At 35.8% G+C, this 13,411-nt stretch overlaps 1 protein-coding gene across 12 annotated transcripts in view; it reads right to left on the bottom strand.

The window, feature by feature from the left end:
* PDS5B (PDS5 cohesin associated factor B) overlaps positions 1 to 13,411 on the bottom strand; it is a 187,140-nt gene that overhangs the window by 40,451 nt on the left and 133,278 nt on the right. For all 12 annotated transcript variants that reach the window (XM_019039884.4, XM_055360563.2, XM_004054355.5 and 9 more), the window contains 2 exons: positions 3,141 to 3,264; positions 34 to 192 (listed from right to left, as the gene is read on the bottom strand). In XM_019039884.4, coding sequence (XP_018895429.2) covers positions 34 to 192; positions 3,141 to 3,264 — 283 coding nt within the window. The remainder of the gene's footprint in view (positions 1 to 33; positions 193 to 3,140; positions 3,265 to 13,411) is intronic.

Raw genomic sequence — 13,411 nt, 5'->3', positions numbered from 1 at the left:
ACAAAGAACATGAATCTAAAAAATATAAATTACCCGATCATTCATGAGAAGATCTTTCACAATGAAAGTAGCTACCAAAGATTTCAAAGGCGCAGCAAATTGATCAGGTGCAAGGAGAGCAATATGACCAATAGTAACCAATGGTGTTATGAGATGTTCCAGGTTGCTTGGATCTAGGCTCTTATGCAGAGGCTGAAAATGAGGGGAGGAAAATATATTTCAACTCTACACATATACAAATAAACTGTTTACATATTTCATTTTCAAATTACAAAATTTATTTTGTAATTTATTTTGTAATTCAAATTATAAAAACTACAAAAATTTCAATAAATATACATAGTATAAGTAGTAACTCAAGATTACATTTAGACTTCTATAGGTTATCTATGTCCAGAAGGCATCAGGTTCAAACATTTTCAGTTTTGCCCAATTCAGTTTAGAGGTAGGGTAAAGAAACATTTCGACACAGACTTCATAGCATATAGTTTATGACCATATACATGAATGTGTTAGAGACTGCTAGGGCTCACCAATATCCACTTCAATTTCCTGGGCATAAGGATGACTCCACTTGCAGCTTCCTGTGCAGTTAAGTGAGGATATATGAATGAGTTCTGGTCAAGAGAGTGGGAGTAAAATGAAGTATGCCACATATGCACTGAGGTAGGTATGAGCAGTATGTCTTCTCCACAGGCTCTACTCACTGGCTGGCTTGATGCCAAGAATCCAGTGGGATTTAAAGAGAAGTCACTAATCAGAATGAGTCTGTGTCCCTAAGCCACTGATTAGAAGGTCATTCAAACACCCACTAGACTTTTCAGAAGCAAGAAATAAGCTTTTACTACATCTAGTCACTTGAATTTGGGGATCTTCATTATAGCACCAAATATTAAATACCATAACAAATAAAATGATTTTTTGTTATTCTGATAGGAAACCCAACCATTAATATGCATTTCACCATGATAAAAGAATGAACAAGCTCTTCAAATACTCATATAAAATGATATCAGAAATATATTGTTAAGGCCAGACATTAACAATTACAGATTACATCTGTAATCCCAGCACTTTGGGAGGCCAAGGCAGGCAGATCACCTGACGTCAGGAGTTCGAGACCAGCCAGGCCAACATGGTGGAATCCCATCTCCACTAAAAATATAAAAATTAGCCAGGCTTGGGGCATACGCCTGTAATCCCAGCTACTCAGGAGGCTAAGCCAGGAAAATCACTTGAACAAGAAAGGTGGAGGTTGCAGTGAGCAGAGATCACGCCACTGCACTCCAGCCTGGATGACAGAGCAAGACTCTATCTCAGAAAAAAAAAAAAGAAAACAAAATATATGTTTGTGTGTGTGTGTGTGTGTCTGTGTGTTTTAATTTTTGAAATCAGAAGGGTGACTAAAATATGCCATTGGCATAAGGAGAGGAGAGGGAAACAAAATATGCGTGTGTATGTGCATGCATGTGTGCATGTGCATATTTACATGCCCTTACTTGTATATGAATAAAATATCTCTGGAAAAGTACGTTTAGAAACTAGTAACAATGGCTCTGCCTCTGGGAAAGGAAACTAAGTGGCTGGGGATACATGGGTGGGAGAACTTTTCACCGTATATTCTTTTTTGCATCCTTCTGATGTTGAAACAAGTGAATATATTTTCTATTAGACATTTTAATGCCACATTTTAACGAAAAACTGGTGCTCTATTCTCCCACACTGAACACCAAGAATTGTAGGCTTGAAAGGCCAATACAAAACTGTTCTTTCCCAACAAATTAGGGCAATATGAGGCTTCATTTAGTCAAAAATACATTTAAATGAGTTTACTTCTTGCTATTCTTGAAGACTTCCCTCAGTACTTCCATTGCACATCTTGCCAGCCTATTGTTCATATTATAAACAAAAATATCATAGTGTAGTTTTTTCAACTAGATTATAAGTTTGGTAATTTTCCATAACAAAACCATTTCTAAAAAGCAAAATTAATGGCCAGGCCCTAGATTAGTGGAACCTCAAAAATGCCAGATATTTCTAAGAAACCTTTTCTCAGGAAGCCAGCCAACCAAATGCTACATAGTAGGAGGACTACAGAGGTTCTTGTAAAGATAAAACAGCAGATACAATATCAAAATGAAAAAACTACTCTGAAATTCAACTTATATCAGTGTTTCTCTCATCACCATTGAGAGGAAAAGGAGAGCAACCAAAAAGAAAACTTTCCTATAAATTAACATCAATTTATTGAAGCCATTCTCATATACAAACACAGACTACAGAAAATACCGCCATCCCCAAATACACAAAAATTAAATTATCTGCTATCTACAGGAAAGATGGTGTTTGGAGGATATACTACTTTTCTTTCTCCTTCAGGTCTTTAACATAATACATGAAAATATGACAAAAGTACCAACTTTCTAAAACAAAGATATTAAGTCCAAGTACTTATGTCAAGGAGCATCAGAATAATTTCTAAATTGTTTTGACTCTACTCAAGGCTCTTGAACTAAAATTACAAAGTAGGATTTTATGAATTTTCTGCTTAGCTTTTATTTGCACTAACAGTGTTAGTGTTAGGTTCTAATTACCACAGGCAGCAATAAAATTGCAATGCCTGGGTAAAAGTTATTTAGAATGTGGATAAAATAATATAAAATACATATTGAAAAGATACTTTATATCTGACACAAAATTAGGTCAGTCATAAAACTATAAACTTACTTTATATTAACAATTAGTACTGATTTACAAAACCTTACACTTCAATAGTTTCTCAAACAGAATTCAAATTTTTTGATCCTACAAATGAAAGAATAATCATCTGTTACCTACTATCTGTAACTATGATTTTATATGTAATTACCTGTTAACAAAACATAGTCTCCAAATACAAATATATAAACCAATGTACAAAAATAAACAATTGCTTGATTTCTGAATCTGTTATCATTAAACATTTGAATACTCAGATATTTTCATATTTTAACACTTATCAATGTTGATTTTACTGATTCAAATTCTGAAAATATATTACAAAATGATGCATCACCAAATGTGAACATTCCATAAAATCATCAATATTTGTTTTGTAACTATGACATATGAAATAAACAAGAAAATTTTTTTCTCATTACCTCAAATATCTGTGCAAACTGGGTCTCTTTACTAGAAAATATCGCATGGATACAATGAATGGCATATTTGGCTTGACGGGGGGGTCCTTTTTTAGATTTGTGATGTAAAACAGGAAGCAAGGCTCTATTAAAAAAAAATCAAAGAAAAACAATAAACCAGAAAAATCAACAAGACTTCTGCTAGATACTTTAATATTTGTATTTTTAAGTAATGATTTACAAGGTCAGAAAAAGTCACCAAGATTTACTCAAACTCACTTTCAAAGGCCTATGATTTTGCTTTATAAATATTTATATTAAAAATGTAATCCAAATACAAATGTGGTGCTTTTTACTTTTTATTCACCAATAGCAAACACTAACAGGCTGGTGACTCACACTCTCCTGTTAACGTCGCTCCCAACAGGCCTCTCTCTTTTTATTCTTACTGCTATCATTCCAGCTAAACTTCTGCCACCTTACACATGTATGAAACTGACACTGTCTCTTCTTTCTCAAGTCTCTGCCTCTTCCAATTCACCTTTCATTTTGTGCCAGAGCAAACCACAAAAAGGAAAATCTGATTAAACAATGCTTATTAAGCAATATTACATGCCAGGGACTATTAAAAGGCTCCAGTATTTAACTTGATGCTACTAGCATTTTAGGGACAAGATAAATTAACAAAATAAATGTTATGTTAAACTGTGAGAACTGCTACAGAGAAAAAATTTTTTAAAGATGGAGGATAGAAATAGGAAACAGGGAGGGAGGTATAAGAGAATTACAATTTTAAACAGAAGATCTCCCTGATAAAGAAACATGTGAGCAGAGTTCTGAGGGAGGTACTGAGTAAGTCATATAGCCACCTGGAAGAACATTCATGCATCGTATTATTTCATAACTCAAACATTTAAAATGAATACTGAATAAAGGAGCTCTTAAACTATTATACAAACATCTCAAAGCAAAAGAAACTTCCATATCTTCCTCATTGCCTGATACCAACCCAGTGCTTATTACACTAAGAGTAGAGTCTCACAAAAGATACCAAAGGTGAAGTATAATTAAAAGAAATATATTCCTAACATGTAAAGGCCTAAAAACGGAGAATGAAGAGACCAACAAAAACACAGAAAAACAGGCAAGACAGAAAAAGGTAAAACATTCTTTAATATTATACTGAATGGGCAAAAGCTGGAAGCATTCCCTTTGAAAACCGGCACAAGACAAGGATGCCCTCTCTCACCACTCCTATTCAACATAGTATTGGAAGTTCTGGCCAGGGCAATCAGGCAAGAGAAAGAAACAAAGGGTATTCAAGTAGGAAGAGAGCAAGTCAAATAGTCACTGTTTGCAGATAACACGATTGTATATTTAGAAAACCCTGTCGTCTCGGCCAAAAGACTCCTTAAGCTGAGAAACAATTTCAACAAAGTCTCAGGATACAAAATCAATGTGCAAAAATCACAAGCATTCCTATACACCAATAAAAGACAAACAGCCAAATCATGAGTGAGCTCCCATTCACAATTGCTACAAAGAAAATAAAATACCTAGGAATACAACTTACAAGGGATGGGAAGGACCTCTTCAAGGAGAACTACAAACCACTGCTTAATGAAAAAAGAGAGGATACAAACAAATGGAAAAACATTCCATGCTCATGGATAGGAAGAACCAATGTCGTGAAAATGGCCATACTGCCCAAAATAATTTATAGATTCAATGCTATTCCCATCAAGCCACCACTGACTTTCTTCACAAAACTAGAAAAAACTACTTTAAATTTCATATGGAACCAAAAAAGAGCCCATATAGCCAAGACAATCCTAAGCAAAAAGAACAAAGCTGGAGACATCATGCTACCTGACTTCAAACTATACTACAAGGCTACAGTAACCAAAAAAGCATGGTACTGGCACCAAAACAGATAAATAGACCAATGGAACAGAACAGAGGCCACAGAAATAACATTACACATCTACAACCATCTGATCTTTGACAAACCTGACAAAAACAAGCAATGGGGAAAGGATTCCGTATTTAATAAAGGTTGCTGGGAAAACTGGCTAGCCATATGCAGAAAACTGAAACTTGACCCCTTCCTTACACCTTATACAAAAATTAACTCAAGATGGATTAAAGACTTAAATGGAAAACCTAAAACCATAAAAACCTTAGAAGAAAACCTAGGTAAAACCATTCAGGACATAGGCATGGGCAAAGACTTCATGACTAAAACACCAAAAGCAATGGCAACAAAAGCCAAAATTGACAAATGGGATCTAATTAAACTAAAGAGCTTCTGCACAGCAAAAGAAACTTATCATCAGAGTGAACAGTAAGTAGCCTACAGAACAGGAGAAAGTTTCTGCACTCTATTCATCTGACAAAGGGCTAATATCCAGACTACAAGAAACTTAAACGAATTTACAAGAAAAAAACAACTCCATCAAAAACTGGGTGAAGATGAACAGACACTTCTCAAAAGAAGACATTTATATGGCCAACAAACATATGAAAAAAAGCCCATCATCACTGGTCATTAGAGAAATGCAAATCAAAACCACAATGAGATACCATCTCACATCAGTTAGAATTGCGATCATTAAAAAGTCAGGAAACAACAGATGCTGGAGAGGATGTGGAGAAATAGGAACGTTTTTACACTGTTGGTGGGAGCATAAATTAATTCAACCACTGTGGAAGACAGTGTCGCGATTCCTCAAGGATCTGGAACTAGAAATACCACTTGACCCAGCAATCCCATTACTAGGTATATACCCAAAGGATTATAAATCATTCTACTATAAAGACATATGCACACATATGTTTATTGCAGCGCTATTCACAATAGCAAAGACTTGGAACCAATCCAAATGCCCATCACTGATAGACTGGATAAAGAAAATGTGGCACATATACACCATGGAATACTATGCAACCATAAAAAAGAATGAGTTCATGTCCTTTGCAGGGACATGGATGAAGCTGGAAACCATCATTCTCAGCAAACTAACACAGGAATAGAAAACCAAACAACACATGTTCTCACTCATAAGTGGAAGTTGAACAATGAGAACACGTGGACACAGGGAGGGAACATCACACACCAGGGCCTGTTGTGGGGTGGGGGGCAAGGGGAGGGAGAGCATTAGGACAAATACCTAATGCATGTGGGGCTTAAAACCTAGATGACAGGTTGATGGGTGCAGCAAACCATCATGGCACATGTATACCTATGTAACAAACCTCCACGTTCTGCACATGTATCTCAGAACTCAAAGTTTAATTTTTTTAAAAAAGAAGACATACAAATTACCCTAAAACGCATGAAAAACTGTTTACCTTCACACATTTTTTAAAAAAACTATAACAAGAGGACTTCTGCTTCAGATTACAATGGTGTAACTAAGACTATTTACTCTCCTGCCTTAAATGCCCAAAAGAGATAAATACGCTAAAGGTTTCAGACACTAGGGAACAGGTAGCAGAGAAATGTGATCCCTGATAAATGAGAAACAAACTAGAAGAGCTTTACTGCCCAGCTTATTGCATGGAAGTATTAAATAGTTTCTAGGCTGTAGTACAAATGACCCAAATAGAGCCTGGGTTGAGGGAGATAAAGATGAGAGTTCAGGGAGGCCAAGGAAGCTCTGATTTCTAGAGCACAATACCAGAAAGGAAGGAGTTACAAAGGGAAAGGCAGCATGAGCTCTGCTAATCTGCAGAGGCTATCCCTGAGTCTTTGGCTGGATAATGATCCTCAATCGTGTTAGGAGGAAAAACTACCTGAGACCAGGAAAAGGACCATGGAAAGCAGTAGGACAAAAAATTCCCTCAACACAAACAGGGCGGTTAATTACTCATTCCTACTAGACATAGTAGAAAACCCTTATAATATACAACCTGGAGAAAAATTACTCAATAGAAATAGACCCAAAAATGACATAAGTGATAGAATTAGGGTAGACATTAAAAGAGCTGTTACAAAAAAACACTATGCTACATAGACTCAAGAAGTTAGAATAAATCAGGAACGCAGTGCTAGAAATGAAAAATATAAAATATAAAAAATATAAATAGATATAAAAATATAAAAAAAGAACACAAATAGAATTACTAAATATAAGAAATACAATAGAAATGGAAAATAAACTGATGGAATTAAAAGCAGATTATACACTGCAAGAGAAAAGTATCAGTGAACTTGAAGACACAGCAATAGAAACTATCAAAATAAAATGAGAGAGAAAAAAGGGCAAGAAAAAAATAGTAAGACAGCAGCTGTGATCTATAAGACAGTATCAAGTAGTCAAAAATACTTGTAATTGGAGCCCCAGAAAACAAGAAGGCAGATGGAGAGAATAGATAAAAAAAAAAAGTATTCAAAATAATAATGGCCAATTTTTTTCCAAATCTGATTAAAATAACCTTAGAGATCCAAGAATCTCAATAAACCTCAAGCAGAAAAAAGATAAACCATTTCAAGGCATATTATTATTCATTTGGTTAAAAATTAGTGAAAAACAGAAAAATCTTAAAAGCAGTGCAAAAACAGAGGAAAAAGGATTGATAGAACACTTTTCATCAGAATCTGCAATCCAGAAGATAATGGAGTGACATCTTTTAAACACTAAATGAAAATCACTGTCAACCTAAAATTCTATTCCAAGCAAAATTATCTTTTAAAAATGAGGGAAAAATAAAGACTTTTTCAGACCAAAAAATTCACTATAAAATTCACTATAAAGAGAACTATACATCAAGAAATATTAAAAAGAGTTCTTCCAGAAGAAAAATGATACCAGATGAAAATATGGATAGACATCCAACAAATGAAAAGTGACAGAAATGGTTATTATGTGTGTAAAAGAAATTTGTCATTATTAATTCGAGATACACTAGACTAGAGTAAAAATATCAAGAACATATTATGGAGTTTATAACATAGAAAAACAAAACATAAGACAACAAAACTTAAAAGACTGGAGGAAATGGGCATGGAAGTATAGTGCTGTAAAGTTTTTACACATTAGTATAATTTTATTGGATGTAGATAAACCAATAGTAAAGATAAAATCATAATACTTGATTAATCTCAAGGAAAGCAGACATAAAGAAGAAAATAGAAGAGGAAAACTATCAAGATGGTAGCTTTAAACCCCACCATATCAATAATTACAATAAGTGTAAATGCTCTAAGCACTCCCATTGAAACAGTCTGTCAAATTGGATTCAAAACAACCAATATAAAAGCAAACAAGGAAACAAAAAACAACAACAGAAAGACAACTAGGACATTTATTTAAAAATAAATAAAGAAATAAACTTTTTCTTTAAGGGTCTTGCTCTACTGCCCAGGCTGGAATGCAGTGGTACAATCATAGCTCACTGGAGACTGAAACTCCTGGGCTCAAGTGATCCTCCCGCCTCATATTCTCAAAGCACGGAGATTTACAAGTGTGAGCCACCATGGCCGGCCAAGAAACTCACTTTAAATATGAAGTCCCAGGAAGACTAAAAATGGAAAGGAAAAATATATGCCTTACAAACACTAGGACCAAAGAAAAGTACAAATGGCTACACTATTCTCAGACACAAAAGCCTGCAGAACAAGGAAGATGACCAGAGTTAGGAAGAGACATATTTCATAACAACATTGTCTACTGGCAAGGCTGTGGGGAAGCAGACACTCTTACATACTGCTAGTGAGAATGCAAAGTGGTGTAACCATTATGGATAGGAACACAGTAATACCTAGCAAAATTGTACATGCATTTACTCTTCTATTTCTAAGAACTGCTCCCAAAGATAACTGTCAAAAAACACAAAAGGCACAAATACAAAGCTATTCACTGAAAGACTGTAATACTGAAAACAACCCAATGTCCATAAATAATGAACTGGTTAAATAATGATACAGCCACACAATAAATGGGGATCTCTCTATATTTATATGAGATAATTGCCAGTGCATGCCATTAGAGAGAAAAAAGGTGAAGAAAAGTGTATATAGTTTATCTTATTCATTTTATCAACTGTGCATACATATGCAGACAGATATGTGCACAGAAGAGGGCTTTTTTTTTTTTAAGTTTATCTACAGGGAAGAAAGGAATAGGTTAGAGGATTGAGGAATAGATGCTGGACTTCCTGAAATTTATCTTGCTTCCTTTAGATATGTTTAAAGCCATTTAACATTTCATATAATTAAAAAACAAAATTAAATTTTAAAAGAGCGACCTCTCAAAAAGAATGGAACAAATGAACAAGGGTATGTATCCATGTGCTAGCATAACCACCCAAAGAATTATTATTCCAAATAACTTTAAAATGGGAATTTGACTGCAGATCTCTAATATGATACATGCTAAATAAAAAAAAGAACTAGCTAAAAAAGTAAATGACTACTTTTAGGAATCATATTGGTGGTGCTACTGCTATCATGAGACTGCTATGGATGTATTATGAGATAAAGCATTGAGTTATTATGTAATATTATAGTGTTGTTACCCTGTACCATGAGGGAAAAAAGAGATATAAATGTAAAATTGAAGTTCAGTAAAAACCATGTAATCCTGAATTTGAACTGGAAGTAGCCGTATAAACAAACATGAATTTCATCTTTCAAAAAAGCTATGTCTACTGAATTATCATAGAGTCATGACTTATACATCAGCAATTAGTACCCACAGGACTCATGTTGTGATTTCTTAATACCATTCCCATTAAAAGGAACCAGAGCCCCTCGGAGAATTGGCCAATTCCAGGTCTGGGGCAGAACAAGTACAAGATAGTCCTGGAATATCCTGTCATACAAGATAGCAAAGAAATTACAGAGATTATTGGGATTGTTTCAAAGGACTCAGGGACTAACATGAAGAGGCTTCCAAGATTATACACGGGACAATCTGGGCATCAATGCATGTGATCACTATAACTGACTGAAACACAAATATGTGTAAACCCATCATGATTTTTTAAAAAACGACACTCAACTGGTCACCTTTGGAGGACACTAGTCCTCTTTATTTTGAATACTACTAAATAACATTCAAAAAATCAAGCATTTATTCTGCCTTTCCTAAACAAATATAACACTGGGAAACCAAAGAATCGATAAGAAATTTGCTTTTTACGAAAGTATTCAGCTAGGAAATGAAGAAGACTGACAATAAGAATATCAAGACTGACTACTAATATCAACAGCTGCAAACATCATAAATAGAGAGATGGCCAGCTATTATGAGCCTCCTGACAGGAAAGCATACCAATCTTATAAAATAGTCCTGTAAAAATAAAAAAGTTGAACCAGAATCCAATGAGGTCTCTGGACTCAGCCATCATTTTAGAGAAAATAAAGAAATATGGCCAGGCACAGTGGCTCACACCTGTAATCCCAGAACTGTGGGAGGCTGAGGTGGACAGATTGCTGGAGCCCAAGAGTTCGAGACCGACTGGGCAACAAGGTGAAACTCCGTCTCTACAAAACAACATAAAAATTAGCCAGGCATGGTGACATGTGCCTGTAGTCCCAGCTACTTAGGAGGCTAGGTGGGAGGATTGCTTGAACCAGGAGGTCGAGGCTGCAGTGAGCTGTGATCGCACCACTGCACTCTAGCCTGGGCAACAGAGCAAGACCCTGTCAAAAAAATCAAAACAAACAACAACAAAGGAGAACCTATCAAATTATGTCTAAGGGATAAAATTAGCAAAAATCAGTCTATGGGAAACTCTTCAAGAGAAACAACCTGATTCCTACTGCAAGCAGAGTGAGAGCTAGAGAGAAAGCCCACAAGAAACAAGATACTTAAAAGACACAGCAACCAATCACAATGTACTAAATCTTACTTGCATCCTGAATCAAACAAACAATTTTTGAGGAGGAAGAGTGGCTTGAGCCCAGGAATTTGAGACCAGTCTGGGCAACATAATGAGAGACTCCATCTCTACAAAAAGTTTAAAAAAAAAAATTAGCTGGATGTGGTGTCTGTGGTTCCAACTACCGAGAAGCTGAGGTGGGATGGTCACTTGAGCCCAGAAGTTCAAGGCCGCAGTGAGCTACAATCTGACTACTGCACTCCTGTCTGGGCAACATACCAAGACCCTGACACAAACAACAACAACAACAAAAACACATTTTTTGAGAAAACCAATTGGACATTAAGTTATTAGTGTTAACTGTGTTTGGGATAAAGATATATAGATAAAATGACAGTATCTGGGATTTGCCTTCAAATATAAGAGGAACAAGGGAGTGTGTGGAGGCACAGAAAAAATAAAGCTGGCTGTAAGTTTATTCATTGTTAAAGCTGGTTGGTGAATACCTGGGGATCTGTATTCTCCCTATTTCTGTATATGTTTGAAAATTTCAATAATATAACGTGGAAAAAAATTAGTATAACTAAAACACTAATCTTTTAGTCTATGGTCTGTGGTTTCTTTGTGAAATAAAAGATTATTATTCTGAGGTTACTTCAGTAACTAAACTTCATAGATAAGACCTATCTTCTCATAAATCAGATTTGATAACACAAACACCTATAATCTCTTTCCCCAATAATCAAGAGAAAAATTATTGTTCACACTAGCAGCAACTTTAGCTGAGATTTTTAAAGATAGTTACGTGAAACCTTTAGCTCATCCAATATTTTACATACTCAGTTATTTTAAAAGAAAACAAACTGAAACAATGAACATAAAGAAAAAACAATTTTAAGAATTCTGCAGTACTAAGTCAATGAAAATAAATAACCACCTATGCTGACTGCTTTTCCTATTGAAACGAATTTCTTATTCCCTCATTAAATTGACTTTCTACCTTCAAGTTCAAGTTTTTTCCTTGATAACAATCATACCAATATAGAAAATGAAAAATACATTCAAACTGAAAAATACATGAAAACCCTAAAGAAAAAACTCAGCATCTCACTACCCTGAAACAATACTGTCAACATTTTGGTGAACACTCCTAAAATTTCTCTAGACATATTATTATACAGACATTAATAAGTAAGGATATAAAATACACAGTATTTGGAAACATTTTTTTCAACCAACAATGTGTGTAGAACCTCATTTGTCAAATATTGCTAAGCACTATTCTTTTTAACAGTCACATAGCTCTCAGTGTATGTATAGTGTATGGCTATACCAAAACTAATCTCATACTGATAAGCATTTTAGATTTAAAATTTTTTTAAAACACCTTAACAACAATACCATGAATATCCCTGTGCTGGCTGTTTACATACTGTCTCTGAGCTTTAAACCTATCCTTTCATAATCTGCTCAGAGATCTTGAAGCTGTAAATCTGCAAAGAGCTGGTTTCCTATTAATTTCTTCCACTACAAGACACTAGAGCTTCTTAAGGCATTCTGAGCAGTAGTTTCACTGCTCCCCAGCAACAGCCAGGCCACGCCATACTTTGGCAGTCTGTTGGATGATACTGACAGGACTCCTCCACCTCTTAACATTACTTCTTCCCAATTATCCCACCAGCTCTAGAGGTAGTAGCTGCTTCCACCAATTTGTATCTCTGAATTACCAATGCAACATTTTTCTCTTTTGTCCTTTAAACATCTGTATTAATTTGTTTAAAATACAGTCATGCATCACTTAACAATAGGGATACATTCTGAGAAATGCATCACTGGATGATTTCATTGTTGTGAGAACATCATAGAGTATACTTACATAAACCTAGATGGTATAGCCTACTCACACCTATATGGTATGACCTATTACTCCTAGACTACAAACTTGTACTACATGTTACTGTACTGAATACTATATGCAATTATAACACAGTGGTAAATATTTGTATATCTAAACATAGAAAAGGTACTGAAAAAATATGGTGTAAAAGATAAAAGTTGCTCTCTCTCCCTCTCCCTCTCCGTCGTCTCCGTCTCCCGCTTTCCACGGTCTCCCCCTCTCCCTCATCTCCCGCTTTCCACGGTCTCCCTCTGTTGCCGAGGCTGGACTGTACTGCCGCGATCTCGGCTCACTGCAACCTCCCTGCCTGATTCTCCTACCTCAGCCTGCCCAGTGCCTGGGATTGCAGGCGTGTGCCACCACGCCTGACTGGTTTTTGTATTTTTTGGTGGAGACGGGGTTTCGCCGTGTTGGCCGGGCTGGTCTCCAGCTCCTGACCTCAAGTGATCTGCCCGCCTCGGCCTTCCAAGGTGCCGGGATTGCAGACGGAGTCTTGCTCACTCAGTGCTCAATGTTGCCCAGGCTGGAGTGCAGGGGCGTGATCTCGGCTCGCTACAACCTCCACCTC

This window comes from Gorilla gorilla, chromosome 14, assembly GCF_029281585.2.
Source record: "Gorilla gorilla gorilla isolate KB3781 chromosome 14, NHGRI_mGorGor1-v2.1_pri, whole genome shotgun sequence".
NCBI classification, from domain to species: domain Eukaryota; kingdom Metazoa; phylum Chordata; class Mammalia; order Primates; family Hominidae; genus Gorilla; species Gorilla gorilla.
The sequence above is the reverse complement of the archived record's forward strand: the minus strand, read 5'-3'. Positions and strand labels throughout refer to the sequence as shown.